Source organism: Micrasema longulum, unplaced genomic scaffold, assembly GCF_059751315.1.
Source record: "Micrasema longulum isolate JH-2025_06_02 unplaced genomic scaffold, ASM5975131v1 h1tg000471l, whole genome shotgun sequence".
Taxonomy (NCBI): Eukaryota; Metazoa; Arthropoda; class Insecta; order Trichoptera; family Brachycentridae; genus Micrasema; species Micrasema longulum.
In genome coordinates, this window is record NW_028277669.1 from 2,975 (window position 1) to 19,509 (window position 16,535).

The following is a 16,535-nucleotide window of genomic DNA, read 5'->3' on the forward strand; positions in this document are numbered from 1 at the left end:
GAAACGAGGAGGGGGAAGGGGGAGTCTGCTACTGCGCCACGCTCCCCTCACTTCTTTCCTGCAGAAATAAGCAACCATTTGTTTTTTTAAATATTTTATTTTGAAAAATTTTCTTGGTTCTAAATATTTTTTTTAATATGCTAATATGTCTTCTTGCCCATACTGATCATTGTGGTTTCGGATGTGACAGGGTTTAAATAACATCCTGTATATATGCATATATATCATGAAAAGGTTTTATAAAGGCTTTATATTCCAGGTTTGAAAAAAATATATAATTAACCTAAGTATCAAATAATATACTTCTATATTTATCGAGTACCTAGAGACATAAAGTGTCATAAATTTTTTTGCTGAAAAAACCGCTCTCATGTAAAGTTGAAGAAAATCACATGTGTCATTGTCGTTGTTCTATGATCACGGCGTTATGTATGTATACCAGTTGCACCACCAGAATTGAGGTATATACTGTCTAATATATCTTATGAGAGTATGTTAATAACGTAACATAGTCTTCCACTCTGCTTTTTCAAATGCAATGGGTTTATTATCTTAAAAATAACACATTTAACTAGGTTTGTAAGACGTAAATTAACACAAAACATGTGTCTCATAAAGGGTTAAAACAATTTTTACTAGTGTGAGGTAGGACCACGTACACTAGTAAAAAAGACTACACAATATTATTTATGTATATATTACTTATGGAATATGGATATCAAATGTCATGCATAGAAAGCCAATAGATGTTATTAGCCTACCTTCGTGTTCTGAATATTAAATGTCCACTAACTTGTAGTACTTTTTATTGATTTATGTCATATATTACTACGTATGTATTTTTGGTAAACATGTCTGATAAAGACGTGTATTCAGAAAAATATTTTATAACACCCTATTACATTACAGTCGTTGGGAAATACGATTTATAAACAAGCCGAGTAAGAAAATAAATTTCAGCAAAAAATTGTTTAATTTTTCTTGAAACCTAAAAAAACCACGTATAGTGATGTTTATATTTGTTTTTATTTATTTTTTCATACAAATACATAATATATAACAAAAAATATATAATGACGTATCCCTAACTCTATGAGGCCCAGAGCCCCGCCCCGTGTTGCGTTGGGATACAACATAATGGAAAGTAAAAGGATGTACATTATTAAATAAAATTAAACAATTATTACAAAAACATATATTTCAATAAACATCTGGACGCAATAACACGCTTTAAACTTCTGTTTTCTCAGGTTTTTTTTACTTCAATTAAAGTCAAATAATAAAATAACTCACAATTATTTTTTTTATATTTCACGGTAGGTAACATGTATTTTAGAGCTCCAGCTTTAATTTCATATCATCATCATACTGGTGGTGTGCCTGATGGTACATAGGGCACTGTATGCCGGGACACTAAATGCTGTGCATATCGATCATCTGTTACATGAAGGTAAGGTGATCACTGATCACCCTTACACTTTAGGTGCACGTGCAGGAACATAAAGTATTGGTTTAGAAATACCCTTTTTTAAACAATATTCGATGTAGATCTTCCCAGGAACCGAACCCGTACGCGCCAACCACTACACCACGAAACGGACTCATCTCCACTCCTTTACCTTATTCAGGATTTTTACCTGTCGAGTCGAAAGTGTTTGTTCAGGATTCTGGGTTTATTTCACTCACATAACGGTTTTCTTAATCTGCCCAGACACGGACGGTTTCATGCACCCACTAGAAATAATTATTGCTGGATAAGAAATATTTGGAGTGGAGACGCATTATAAGAAAATATAAATGTTTAAGCTTAATTTTGACGACAAACGCTATAAAATTAATAAATAAATAAACGCCCTTGAGGTGGATTTTCTCAAAAATGGCGCCATATAAATTATCCGAAATAAATAAATTCTAAAAATTTTTACAAACGTAAGTACACATATTGGAAAAATCTTCAATTTCTTAAAAATACTAAATTATAATTTATTAAGAAAAAACTGAATAAAGTATTTTTTATTATAATTAAATGTAGATCCACCGAGAAATATCAGCAAAATAACTCAGCCTGTAAATAATTATCCTCAAATCTTTCGTACAATTTTCTCTCTTTGTTAAATCAACGACTCGTGGTCTTAGCAATTACGTCATGTAAATAATTATAATTTAATAAAATAAATAAAACAACCTTGTTTTTAACCACTAGTTTAAAAAAAAAAATCCACCTACCGGTTTCAAAGCTAACAAGCTTCTTTGTCAAGGTTTACGTAACTTATGAATAAATTCCTATTTTATTTTTTATCACGTTCACTAAAAAAAATATAAAAAATTAGTGGTTAAAAACAAAGTTGTTTTACTATAGTGAATAACCACAAAGTTAGTGCTTCAAATATAAACTTCAAATTAAAATTTAATTCAGGAACCTGCTATTAAAAACAGTCATATCGGTAAAAGTTGGTTAATGATTATTCGCGACATTCCGATATCTTTCGAAAAAATGTTTGCGCATAGGTATGTGTTATAGGAATTAGCTAAAATTATGATAATCATCGACAAGAACATTGATTTCATAATATTTTCAGTAAGCCAGTTTTAAAACTTTATTGCATTGTCAAGTGTGCTTAATCGTAATCACAAACAAAGCAATGAAAAACAATTTTCAAATATTATATTCCAATAACAGGTTTTATTATTTATGATTTTAAATTCTACTTGAAAAGACAAAATAAAGTAACAATTATTGTAATGGTAAGTACTAAAATACAAAAGTTTGTGATGTTTGAATAATAATAATGTTTTTATTTCAAAAAGAGTTCAAACAAATTGCATTAATATATTTTTAATGAATAAGAATTTTGATAGAAAATTAGACAAAAACTATCGGCGCCTAATGCCGATTAACCATCTCACTGCATTATTTTGTTTACAGATATTCGGAACCATATCAAAATGCTAAATTTAAACAAAAGTGGTTAAATAGTTTTATTTTCCTTTAATTGACAAAATATTTATTGAAATTTATACTAATAAGATTTTAAATTCTGATTTAGAAGTATTTAAATTCGACATAAAACTTTGCCTCGTTCCTTACGAAAAACACAACCAATACCATCAGATTCTAAATATTTTTTCTTTAAATATTGTGAATACCTTTGTTTTGATACACATGGTATTTAATATTATAATATTGTGACGAGGTAAGGGGTTATTCGGAATTGACCTCGTCAAATGAGTTTTTTTGTGTTAGTTCACATCATCAAGGCTGACTAACTTTCCACTTTTCCAAGTACCTCTATACCTATACATTATATCATAAAATGTACATAATATTATAGTTCCGTGCGCTCCTCACTCCACTTCTTTCTGACAGCTACCCCATTGTTATTGTTCGAGTGTAACACAACGGTCGAGTAAAAGGGCTTCGAGTAGAAATCGGCTGCTTTAAATTCGAAAAACTATGCTACATTGTTATTCTAAAAACGGTTCTTTCTAATTGCAAGTGCTTTTAATCCGCCCCCGGTGAAAACGTCAACCCCTGTAACAGTGGACCTTCACTAATGTATAATCCAGTATGATTCCAGTTAGAACAGCGCGTTTCGAGCTATCGCATTGTTATGTTGCGACGAGTCTATTCGGCAATTGGACATAGTGCGATAGAAGATATGTTTAGTAAAAATAATTTAAGTAAAAATACTTCATGTATATCGATAGTTAACAAAATAACGCTTTAACATAAAAGTGACGAGAGTTCAAAAGAATTTAAACCTGTTTTCGGTGGAATTATGGTTTGTGGAATAGAGTCCGATGTTCTGGGATCTGAACCGGAGATTTCTGCACGATTATGTAGTTTCGGCAGATGCTTTCGGAGACAACGGACGACCTCCCTGCGAGATGTGACGTGAATTCCACTCTTCCTCCTCTCCAGCCGCCTTCCGGGCACTTCTCTCGAAAGAAGTACTTCTCCAAAACCCAAAATCGCATCCTGAAAATGCTCGAGACCGAATCAACTCACCACGATAACTTGTCTCCTTTCAACCCTCTGCCAGCGATCGGTCACAAGAATCGCGGGTGGGAAGAACGTCTCTTGCCCGACTTGAAGAAACAGATCAAGAATAGCAAACAAATTCATTTCCAAAACATTGACGATCACTTTGTCGTGAGTGTCAACGACTTCGATGGCAAAATACAAAACGACAGTTTTGTCAGCAAACAACTTTTACGAAGTTCCGAAAAAAAACTAAACGAATTGAAAGTGAGAGCTCATACGAAATTCCCTGATATAAATAACAATTTTAAAGAGGAATCCGTTACGAATGTTTTACAAGATATAAAAAGTAGTAAGTGCAGAGAATTATTACGGTTCCAAGCGACAAGATATCAGGATACAACTAAACTGACAAACTCTACTTTAGGATATAGTGCTTTACAAAAATCTAGTGTGTTGATTAATAATAATGAGCATTCGATATTGAAATCAGTGAGTAATGTGAATAGTGTTTCAAATCACGTGAATTTACTTCGGACTGCCAAGCGTCAGGAAGAGGATTTACTTTCCGAAAAGAAAATGGAATCCGCATTGGATAAAACGTACACAACTCCTTTACTTTGTTCGAATTTGTTTCAAAAGAGAACGAAGCTGTTAGACCGTAGAAAAAGAGAGAGTTTTCCGGGTCTCGATGAAAAGGCGCTCAAAGATCTTCAGGAGCATATGGAACTTAAGTCAAAGGCTAAAAATGAATCGAAAGTGTTGGATTACTCTTCGAGTAGTGATAGTGAGGCGGGAGACAATCTTCCCACTATGAGTCAACTAGTTGGCATTTTCAACAATGTACAAATAACAAAAAAATCTAGAGGAAGGGTTAAAAAGACTAATAATTGGATTTAATGCACGCTATCAGTGTGATGAAAAAATATTTTTCTATTCTTTAAAATTATAAGAAAATTTTATAAATCAATGTCACAAGTGGATAATAAATTTTATTGAAAAACACGAAGTTCTCTTATTCTTAAATTTCGCATTAAATTAAAAATATTATAAGGATTCAAGTTTTATTATGTAAACTGAAAATAATTATTTTCATAATGTTTTGTCTCTGGAATAAACGCCTGGGATTCAGGCAATCATATACCGCCAATGACATGCAATTCACATTATTTTACACCGGATTCCATTATTGATTGAAAAATAAAATAAAACACTATTCACCCACACCCACACGTATGTTTTGAACGTCATAAAACGCAATAATGAAACATTATTATTTAAGATATAATTGCTTGTGGTACGGCCACCACTTTGGTCCATCTTCATCTGTTGCAATAAAGCATATGTATTATGGTTTTCCTTGCTTTGTTCTCTAAGACGTAAAATCTTTTAAGGGCTGTTTCAACTTTGACTTGTAAATAATTAGATCACGAATAAATAAAATAAGGATTATACCAAGTGCAAAATGAATTAGATGAATCGTAAATACGCATGTCGAATATCAGCTGTAGGTTTTTTTTAGCAAATCTCTTAATATAACATTAAAACACAATACATCACGTATAATTCATATTATTTTTATTTATTTATTATTTATTAAAATACACGACACGTAGTGCCTTTTACTTTACAAAAAATATATATTGTGTAGAAATAAACACTTCAATACAATAGATAAAAGAGGGAAAAAAAACACAAAAAGTTTATATGTGCATATTATATCACAATGGTTTTATTCAATGAACACGCTAACATATTGTGTAAAAAAATAAAAAGTCATTACAAGGAATACAAAATAAATAAAACAACATTAAAAGGAATAAAAAAATTTAAAAGTCCGAAAAATGTTTTATATTTTTTAAAATTTATTTTTTATTATTTCTTCTTAAAAAAGGACAGGTAGGTATATCTATTAATCATAATTACATTGAACAAAAAATACAAAATTACAAAACCTAAGTTAAGGAGAAAAAGTCTTTTTTTTTTTAAAGTTAAAAATAAGAATCCTTATTCAAACTATTCATGGTAAATTCAGTTGATATAATATTTGAACTGATTTTTTTTCTGAATTTAAATTTATTAACTTGTATGAAATACAGAATTAAATGCTATTTAGACAAAAAAAAACTGATTTGATTAATAAATAATTGTTTCAAAGATAATATATTACTTTCAAAGCTTTTTGAAAATATAATAAGAACGTATTTATTTTGAAAGTGATTTATTTTATATTATAATACTCTCTAATAGTGGTTTATGGTTTCGAGATGGGGTCGCGGTCTTTAAATCAAAAGTTTGAATTTCGAGCCCCGATCTACCACAACTTGGTTCACATTTTCTGATACGATTTTTTAAAACTGACTTATTTAAAAATGGCTATAAATAAATTATAATTAATTTGTAATGAAAAGAAAAAAATATAACGGTTAAATCTGTATTAGTGACACTAGTATTTTTTGCACAACAACGGGCCAAGAGTCTCAATTACGGTGTGAATACAGACCACCAATGCATTGAAAAAAACATTTGAATTATAATACTGGTTATTTCAATGGAATTGAACCCGGCAGAAACCTTGAGCGCGAGACAAGCGTCTTGCCCATTCCTCTACTGGAACCCCATAATCGTTGTATGTAAAGTGTACATAAAGTATTAAATTTTAAAACCACCGGTATCGGTTTGAGGTGATGGCATTTAGTATTCACGGAATGTCGTGGTATTGATCGATCAGTGTTTATTTTCACGGAATGTTGAATCAGCCCGTTGACCATGAACTGCTCATTACATTACTTTCTTACCACTTTCTCACCCCAACGACCTAGCTTGACCCTCTGTCAATATAACATGAATAAAATAATAGCTGTATCGATTTTATCGGGAAATAGGGGTAGGAGTTATAATGTTTTATCGGCGTGAAACAGTGCTTAAAATAGAGTTTTCATGTCAATGACCATAATAAATTTTGAAGTACGCAATCGGTCCAAACCATTAAATATTGTATTATAAAAAACTTATCTGATTATTCATATAAGAAATCAAACAAAATAAAATAAATATATAAATATTACATCATGCTATTCGTAATTTTATTTGATTTTGTGTAGAGATCTTATTTTATTTGTTTATTTTAGGCAAATCTGCCTTTTACAAAAAATTATAATACTAACATATTTGGCTTAAATTTTTTTTTAAACATAAATTTCCTTATACCCAAGATTTATAAAAAAATAAACCTAAAAATTGTACAAGATTTATATTAAAAAAAATAACCTAAAAATTATACAGCATATTCAGTAGAAAGTTTAAATAATAAAACATTCTACAGTAATACAACAAGAAGATTATAAGTACTGTTTCATACAGCTGGGCAAAGTGAACAAAAAACTGTAAATATTATGAAATGCACGAATAAATAAATATAATTACCATTCACCAAAATGATTTGAAAAAGTTCCAAAGGTTTGTTCCATAGGAACAATACCCTACACTAAATATATCAGATACGTGGGAATAACTATTGCCGAGTTCATGAAGTCTGTTTAATACGGCATTACAAGTATACAGTGTCCGTGAATTGTTGCTACAAAACGGTGGCACCTGTCTAGTCATTCTTCCAGGCACCTTGAAGTTGATGAGAGATAATAGTTCAGGGCAATTCCATATTGAATTTACAATTTTGAATAAATATAAAAGGTCTATAATTTTTCTTCTATCGTTAAGTTTTAACAAATTTAATGTTTTTGGTAAAAAATCGTAATTTAAAAATTCATGACTGATTCTAAGTTTAAAATTTATAAACCGTAAGAATTTTTTTGGGCTCTTTCAAGAGAATTTTGGTGACAGTTGTAGTAAGGAGTCCATATTGCAGAGTTATACTCTAACTGGCTTCTCACTAATGAAGTATACATCAACTTCAAAGTGCCCATGTTTTTGAATTCCTTAGTCACACGTATCATAAAGCCTAACATTTTTAGAGATTTACTAGTAATATTATTTATGTGCCTAATAAAGGATAGTTTTTGATGAAAAACGATACCCAGAAGTTGAGCCTAATTGCATATTACCCATAAAATAATCAAATAAAATTGGGTTTTTTATTCTAAAAAATCTCATTATGTGGCATTTTTTTATATTTAATGGTAGTTTTAACAAACAACAAAGAACATTTTATCTAAATTACGTTGCCGAGTCACACAATCATTTACGGAATTCAGAACTTTAAAAATCTTCATGTCATCGGCAAACAGCAATATTTCCACATCATCAAATACATCCATTATATCATTAACAAAGATGATGAACACTATTGGGCCCAGATGGGAACCCTGAGGAACACCACTAGTAGCACAGAAAAATTGGGATAAAGTGTTACAAATTTTTACCGTTAGTGTTCTATCAGTCAAGTAGCTTTGAAACCATTTAATCATGGGACCACTTATTCCTCGATTTGAAAGTTTGGTGACCAGAATTTTTAAACACACCTTGTCAAAGGCCTTGCTTAGGTCAGTGTAAATAGAATCTACCCGTTTTCTCAATGCAAATGAATTTGCTATGACATTTTCGTATAACATTAAATTAGGTAGTGTAGATCTAGCAGACATGAATCCATGCTGAGAGGTTGTTATAATATGCTTTAAGTTTGTTGATGCAAGTAGTTTAAAACATTTTTTTCGAAGAGTTTAGGGATGGCAGATAATATGCATATTGGACGATAATTTGTCACTCCTATCACCACTCTTAAAAATTGGGGTTAGAAAACTGGATTTCCATGCATTAGGAAATCTGGCTTTATAGCCATAGTTTGCCTCTGGTACAGTTGTATTAGTATCAGGTTTGTATTAGTATCAGAACAAGTATCTCACGTGTGTCTATATACGCTTTTGAGTAAGAAATAAACTAAAACTTCCAATATATTTAAAATTATATTTTGGATCATACTGTACCACATAGACATATCACATTTTGTTCAAACTGAAGTTCTCATTTTACGTAGTAGGATTTTTCTGATTTTTTTTCAAATTATACTAAGCAACAATTAACTAAACTTTATGTTATTGACATGCTACGAGTTATCAATTACAAATCCATGATTCTTTTTGTGTCATTTTGTTATTTCCTCTCAGGAAGAATTAAATGTTTTTCGCGCGAGTCAGCAAAGAATATGCACCTTCAATAATGTTATAGATATGTGTGATTTTAATTTTTAAAAAGTTTAAGTTTTTTAATCTACTTTAAAAATATATATAAAAGTACATTCTTTTTTATATAATTATTTATATTATTTTTTATTTCAGTTTTAAGATATATTTTTATCGTCGATTATTGAAAATGGAACTTTATATTTTTTAATTATCCATTGACATAATTCAAGCATTCATTTTTGGTGTTTGAATAATTAATATTGTGGCTTATTATTCATCTTCAATAGGGAAAGGAAACTAACGAAAACATTTTACCTATAAGAGGGCTGTGTTGTCGAAAGTAAATTATTACCTGTCATTAGCCAATGACAGGTCATAAGCCCTGTAAATGCCTAGACGCCCATATTCCATTCTCAAAAATGTTTTCCCTCTCTGTTGCAACAAATTTAAATATGAACAACTCCCTAGGGGGAAAATCCAGCCAGTCTGCAAGCATTTAGGCATATTCAAAACATTGTAAATTATTCGTATTTATGAAAGCATTTGTATTATTTATTTAATCCATAATAAAAAGACTAAATATTTTGCAAATAGAAAAAAAAACTAAAATAAAAATAAGAAAATCAATTGTTCTAGATAATTCAAATGTCGCGATTTTTTTGTTGATACAAGTTGGTATCAGAGCTGTTATTCCAAAGCTTTTATAGCGCATATTTAAATACAAAATACGCGCTATAAAAGTGTTTTCTACGGCCGCGAGAGCATTCAGAATAGCAGCGCGGGTTTTTGGTGATTTTTTCTGTTAGTACCTATTTCAATTTATGTTGGAGTTTTGTTAGTTTCGTTATATGTTTGTTACTAAAATTATAATTTTATGTTATTCTTGTACATGTCTTTTTGTTGTCTATTGTTTGTGTCTATATTTTTATTCCTTTCTGTTTGTCTTGTTTTTATGTTTATTATAATATTTAAATCCATTTAACTTATTTTTGGTCGATGTTATCATATTTTGGTAGAGGGCCCCAATAAAGTAGAAAAAAAACTCTGACCTGTTTTGAGTTTATTTATGTGTCGCTTGTGGTTTGCATTGGCTTTTATTGTCATTGGTCGCCGCCATCAATTAGTATAATATTATGGTATTTATTTATTTATATTACAATTTACAATCTGTGGTCACCGCGTATTATCTATGGTCGACGCTTACCGTGTTATCTATGGCATAGTTTGCCGGTATTGTTTTGACGTTTCTAGAAGCAACAAAAATCTTCACGTATTTTTCATATAATTATTTAAGTCTTGATTTCATACAAACTCAACTAAAAGTCATAACTAGAAAATAGAGTGAATTCATTAAGCTTTATATATTGTACTTCATGGTAGTCTGACGAATTTAAAATGAGTTTACCGGCCGATTTTGGTCCAGATTCTGGCGGAAGAGTAAAGGTTTGGAAAACATAATTTTCATTTACGTGTTTTGATCAATTTAATCTTCTTAGACATTAAGTAATCAATCTTTTCTCGTTGTGTAAAATTCCATGAACCTAGTAGCCTATAAACCTATATAAATACCCTGTAGACTTCCACATTCCTTCTTTAATTTCCCTGTTAAGATATCTATTTGAATAAAACCCCTCACGGGGTATTTCCAGTATTTGTTGATAAAAATTTAATTAAAAAATATCGTTCTATTTATTGTTTTGGGATTTACTTTGTGGAATTACTTCATCGGCGCAAATACTGTTCGAAGTAGTGTATAAAAAATACTCTATTGTGAAAAAACCGAAAAGAAAATATTTAAAAATCCATTTTTCTTATTAATATGCAAATACCAATGTTTGTTTAGCAAATGTTGTCCAAATTTATTTAATTAATAATGTGCTAACAAAAACAAAAAATGGTATTAATAATTTAAATGTCTGTTCCACCTTTAACAATTTATGCTTTATCATAAGAGACTGCTATAGGCAGCATTTCAAGTTTTCTTGGATGGCATTAATTAGATAAGTGGTAGAAAATTAGACAATCACTTCTTTTTAGACCACTCATACCGCCCTGATCAGATGTGGTAATGATAAAAAGAAGCCAGTATAAGGCAAGGATGCTCTCGATCGCCAGTATTTTTTAATGCATACATTCCGTGTGCGGTTGGCAAACTAAGAGAGCGAATGAGCCCCTGGGAAGGTTTGAAGATGCACGGGCAGACATGATAAGGTTTGTCGACGACGTCGTTTCGATTCTCATCATGACTGTTCTCGATTCAGGGCTGACGATCGTGAAGCCGATAGTGTACGGCAATGTGGCGCGATACTTCGGAAGAAGCCCCAGGAGGACGGCCACACGCACCAATGGACGGTGTACGTGAAGCCCTACAACAACGAGGACATGTCCAACTACACCAAGAAGGTCCACTTCAAGCTCCACGAGAGCTACGCCAACCCGAACAGGATCGTCACCAAACCTCCTTACGAAATCACCGAGACCGGCTGGGGAGAGTTCGAAATAGTTATTAAGATCTACTTTCATGATCCCAATGAGAGACCCGTATGTGTATTTATTTATTTATGCATGGCCGCAAATATTTGTATTTTAACAACAATGTTCAAACATCCAATTTTTTATTACTTAATTTGGAAGTATGCGTACTAATTATGCTATTAAGTCGTTGCTGTCTACAGCTTGCATATTTGAAATCTGTGTCGCTTCACAGACTACGCTTTTATGTCTTTTGTTTATAACTGGGTACCAGAATGATTTTAATCGCATCCTCTTTACATTGTAAGGATTATTGTAAATCTAGATCGCTTCTTTTACCAATCGAGTTTGGTCGTTATTTGGTCTCCCTAAGATTATCGGCTCGTAGGAAAACTAATTATGCATTTAATGATACTTAGAACCACATCTGAAGATACGGCAATTTTTAGATTATTGTTATTTATTTTGTAGTCTATATTCTTCTCTGTATCCTGACGTTGAAGAATACAGTTTTGTATGTAAAATGGACCCAGAACTTCGGACGGATGGCTACTCTCCGGTAAAATTCCTGAAAAAGGAAACCGAGTAGGGTCTGAGTCCGCTTCGTAGTGTAGTGTTTGGCGCATTCGCCTCCCATACTTGATCCACCTTACCTTCATGTAACAGATTATTGAAATACGCTGCATTTGGTTTACCAATGCAGTGCCCTATGCATCACTGGATGCTCAAAGGGAAATGATAAAGATGATGATTTGTTGAGTTACATAGTTTGTGTTACACAGTTTGTAAAGTGGCCACTTACCAGCCAATGACAGATCATAAGCCCTGTAAATGCCTTTACTTCCTTCTCTAAAATGTTCTCCACCCATGTTGTAATGTGTTACGTAGTTTAAATAAGATGCACAGAGTTCCTCGGTTCAATAACCACACATGTTCCAACCGGGATGTGTAGACAATACCACCCATTTCATATACTGATAAGTTAAACATCATAATATGTCAAAAATGCTTTTTTCCGCAGGTCTTGTTCAGGGTTACTAAATTTAAAGATACGACCTTCTTTCTAGACCACTATGTATCACATCCTGAAGCTGTTCCAGTCCCCCGTCGTGGAAGGCAACACTTCGGCTGCCAGCGGAGGAAAGAAGGGTCTGGTTTCTGAGAATTACGAGGAAATAGTGTTCCAGGAGCCATCGCAGCTCATGCAGCACCTCCTCACCAATGTGAAGCCCATCACTCACGGATCCTGGACTCATGACACCGACTGTTAGTTTGTGATTATACTCATTTTTAAAAACTTTTTTACTTGCTCTGCTAGGATTTCTATAGCTAGAAAATACAGTCAATTGTCACAAAAATCAAACCTGAAATTTGAAAATGGTCTGTAAAATATAATATTTGATGGAATTAAATAATGTGAGGGTGCATATTAATTTATGCTATGAATTATTTACTAATTTGTTGTAATTTTTATTTTGTTGTTTCCTCTTATTTTAATTTTTTTTAATAGCATAATTATACATTTTTACAATTTAAAAAAAAATTCACTTGTTATATTTTTACTAAAACTAAAATCCCACCAAGCCACTTTTTGTAGCTTGTTTTATTTATTTGAAAAAAAAACAGACACAACTTATGGGGACCTCTATGGTGTAGTGGTTGAGACGCTTGACTCATGGGAGGTTTCTGGGTTCAATTCTCGGTAAGAACACAATATCTTAAATGTGATTTTTCTCAAGCTTGGGTGTTTTGTGCAGTAATTCTCCACTGTAATGAGGAAGTTTAGCTCTTATTCTAGAAATCGGATATAAAAAATGTATTCTTACATGCGGTAAAAATTAGAGCATTAAATTGTACGGCAAAATTTCTTAAAAATGTATGAAAAAAAAAAAAGATTTTTACAAAAACGAACTACTTTGAACGACATCACTAATTCTTCCGAATCAACCAATGACAAAAGAGTTGTGATAGATTTCCGGTTTACGATAAGTCATCTGACCAATCAGCAAAATTCCCTGAGAAGAAGGGGAAGAGCTTGAGACGTCACATGCGGAGTAATTTCAAAAATATAAAACATTAAAAAATAATAGCGGTGATAATACGATACATAAAAAAAAAAAATGGCTTAGTTTGATCCTCGACTGAACCTCCTCATTGGGGCTGTTCGGTGCATATAAAAAAATATTAAAAAGAAAAAAGACCAAAATTAGTTTTAAACTCATACGCGCCAGAACATGCTCCAATCGTTTTCCCAGGAAGGCTCATCATCATTCCCTTTCCGCACCCAATGGTGCATAGGACACTGCATTGGTACACTGATCACAGCGTATCTTGATCATTTTTGTCACATGGAGGTAAGATGATCAGTCTTACTCTAGTGGGAAGAACACCCTTCTAAAAAAATATTTCATATCAACCATGTCGGGCCAAAAGAGTTCTAGTGCCAACTTTAATGTATGGGAGCAAAGTATGGAATTGGAAAAATAATTATGAAATATGGTTAAATGCTGTCGAGATGCTATCCTTCAGGTGAATGTGTGGTAAAACAATGTATGATAGGTGCACAAACGTGATCCGTGAACTGTGTAAGGCTGAGACACGCATTATCGACAGAATCAAGAAAGGGGTGCTGCATTGGTTTGGACATGTAGAGCAAATGGACAGCGAAAGAACGGCTAAAAGGATCTACGATGCGAATGTTGATGGATTCAGAAAACGAGGAAGACTGAGAAAGACATGGCACGATCAAGTCCATCAAATACTTGAAGATGGACATGTCAAGAGTAGGAATAATAGGCAAGCGTGCATGAGAAGCTGTATAAATGTTGAGAAAGCGAGGTCTGTATTTGCAGACAGAATGATATGGCATTCTATCCTCTCTGCCTACCCTTACGGAGAAACGGCGTGATGGTTTGTTTTTGTTGCCATGTCAGGAATCTCGCATGTTAGGCAAACGCGCTGACCAATACACCACAAGGCTGACGGGAAGGCTACTCCGTTGATTGATATTTAATATTTTTTTTATTAAATTATTATTTTTTTAAATGTGAAGCCAATTTTTTAAAGTCACTTACTAATAGTAAGAAATTCTTATCTTTATCTGCTGTGTATGTGTACTTTTATTTAATTTTGTCTGTTTCAGTTGAAGACAAGAAAGAGAAGACTCTGCTGAAAATAATCAGTGCCAAAAGTAAGGTGCGCGCTGAGATAACGGAACTCAAAGATAAACTAAAACTAGCCAAGGAAACTATTATTACGTTTAAAGAAGAAATATCCAAACAACAATCTAATCAGTTAATCACATTAATAAGATCTGAAAAATAAATACATACTATTATATTGAAATAGTTTTTTTTAAAGATTTTTATAGGAAACGAAACAATGTACAATATTTTGAGTTTGGTCAAATGTTTGTGGACAAAAGACTGGAATTAACCCCTTAGGGCCGGTTGCATCAAAGTTGGTATAAATTTAGTTTAAAGTTGAATATTTAAACTTAGTTAAGGCTCAAAGTCTGGTAACTGAAAAATTCCGTTGCATCAACATTATTTTAGTTAAGTTAAAGTTAAGAATGTTGCCACTGTAAAGGTTCAAGTTACACCCTAAAAATTGTTGGGATTTTTGCGCAAGCACGTACATGTTTATTTACATGTAGCAATACACATGCCCCGCGATGCGTCTTTGGGAACAAACGTTTAAATTTCATTCCAATTTTCAGTGTGTGCGAAAGGGCGAAGCAACACTTCGGAGAAGAAAAGAACAAAAGGGACATCGTCCTTTTTGAACTAGATAAAAAATTAAAAGAGCAAAAGCTAAAACAAAATGAAGAACTTTTTACTCTAGAAGTAGAGCAAAAAAAGGACATTTTTCGGGCAACTATGGCAGCCTTAAATGCCCAGAAAGAGTTAGCTGAGCTCAATCTAGCTCCATTAAAAAATAAATAAACAGCATTTCAATACAGTCATGATTTAGATTTATTTTACACCACGCCGCTGAAGATCAAGTCCTGTGGTTTGAAAAATAATTAACAATTAAAAATTCAAATAATTATTAGTTCTTCACTTTTTTGACATTCGAAATCTTGCGATAAAGTCGGACTCTTCCCACAAAAAATGGTCCGTTCGTGGTTTGACAGGTTTTTTTTTTCGGTTTAGAATATACTCTATGATAAATTCGTCATCGGAAGACGAAAAATCAGATAAAATTGACATTTTGTGCAACTTTTCACAGATCGATCAATAGATTTCAACACTCACGACGCTTTTTTGACAGATGGCAGATCGCATTTAACTTTAAACGGTCCCCTGGCGGCCGGCCGGTCAAATAAAAGTAACTTTTTTGTTCATATTTAGTTAACTTTTTTTGATGCAACGCATTTTGACATAAAAGTAACTTTTATTTGACTTTAGCCCTGACCTTAACTTAACTTTTGTCGATGCAACCGGCCCTAAGGGGGTCATTAAGATTAACAAATTACAACAGGGATGGAGAACATTTTTATCCGTATTCGCTTCTCTAAAATGTTCTACATCCGTGTTGTAATTTATTAATTGAAAACAATTTAAGTTAATTTTTGTCTAAAAATATGAAAATCACATTACATTATACTCACATTATAATGAATTTTTGGTTAAAGTTAAGTAAAGTACATTTTACTCAATTATCATTGCACCCGCACTGCCGAATTAATGGTTCTTATGTCCATAATGAAGGTAGTGTGAAAATAATTCTCATGCGGAGTTTTCATCATGTATATTTTTATAATATATTTACAAAGAATATGAAGCGCTAACCGAAGATCTTGGGAAGAAGTACACGAGATGTCTTTCAAGTGACCAACCATAATGTTGTGTGAGGTGTAGGTATCTGTTGTGTAGTAAACCTTATTTTCAAGTCTTCACGTAACATAGCAATATTCAAAATATAAAAAATGCGTGCCA

The 16,535-nt window shown here is 32.3% G+C and overlaps 1 protein-coding gene across 1 annotated transcript; it reads left to right on the forward strand.

Annotated features, from left to right (window-relative positions):
• The first annotated feature begins 11,365 nt into the window (after positions 1–11,365).
• Positions 11,366–14,932, forward strand: LOC148281302 (YEATS domain-containing protein 4-like). Its single transcript, XM_088226902.1, is given in 4 exon segments — positions 11,366–11,435; positions 11,438–11,664; positions 12,663–12,861; positions 14,738–14,932. Coding segments are annotated over 4 exon segments (678 nt in total). The 3' UTR covers positions 14,920–14,932.
• Positions 14,933–16,535: the final 1,603 nt, after the last annotated feature.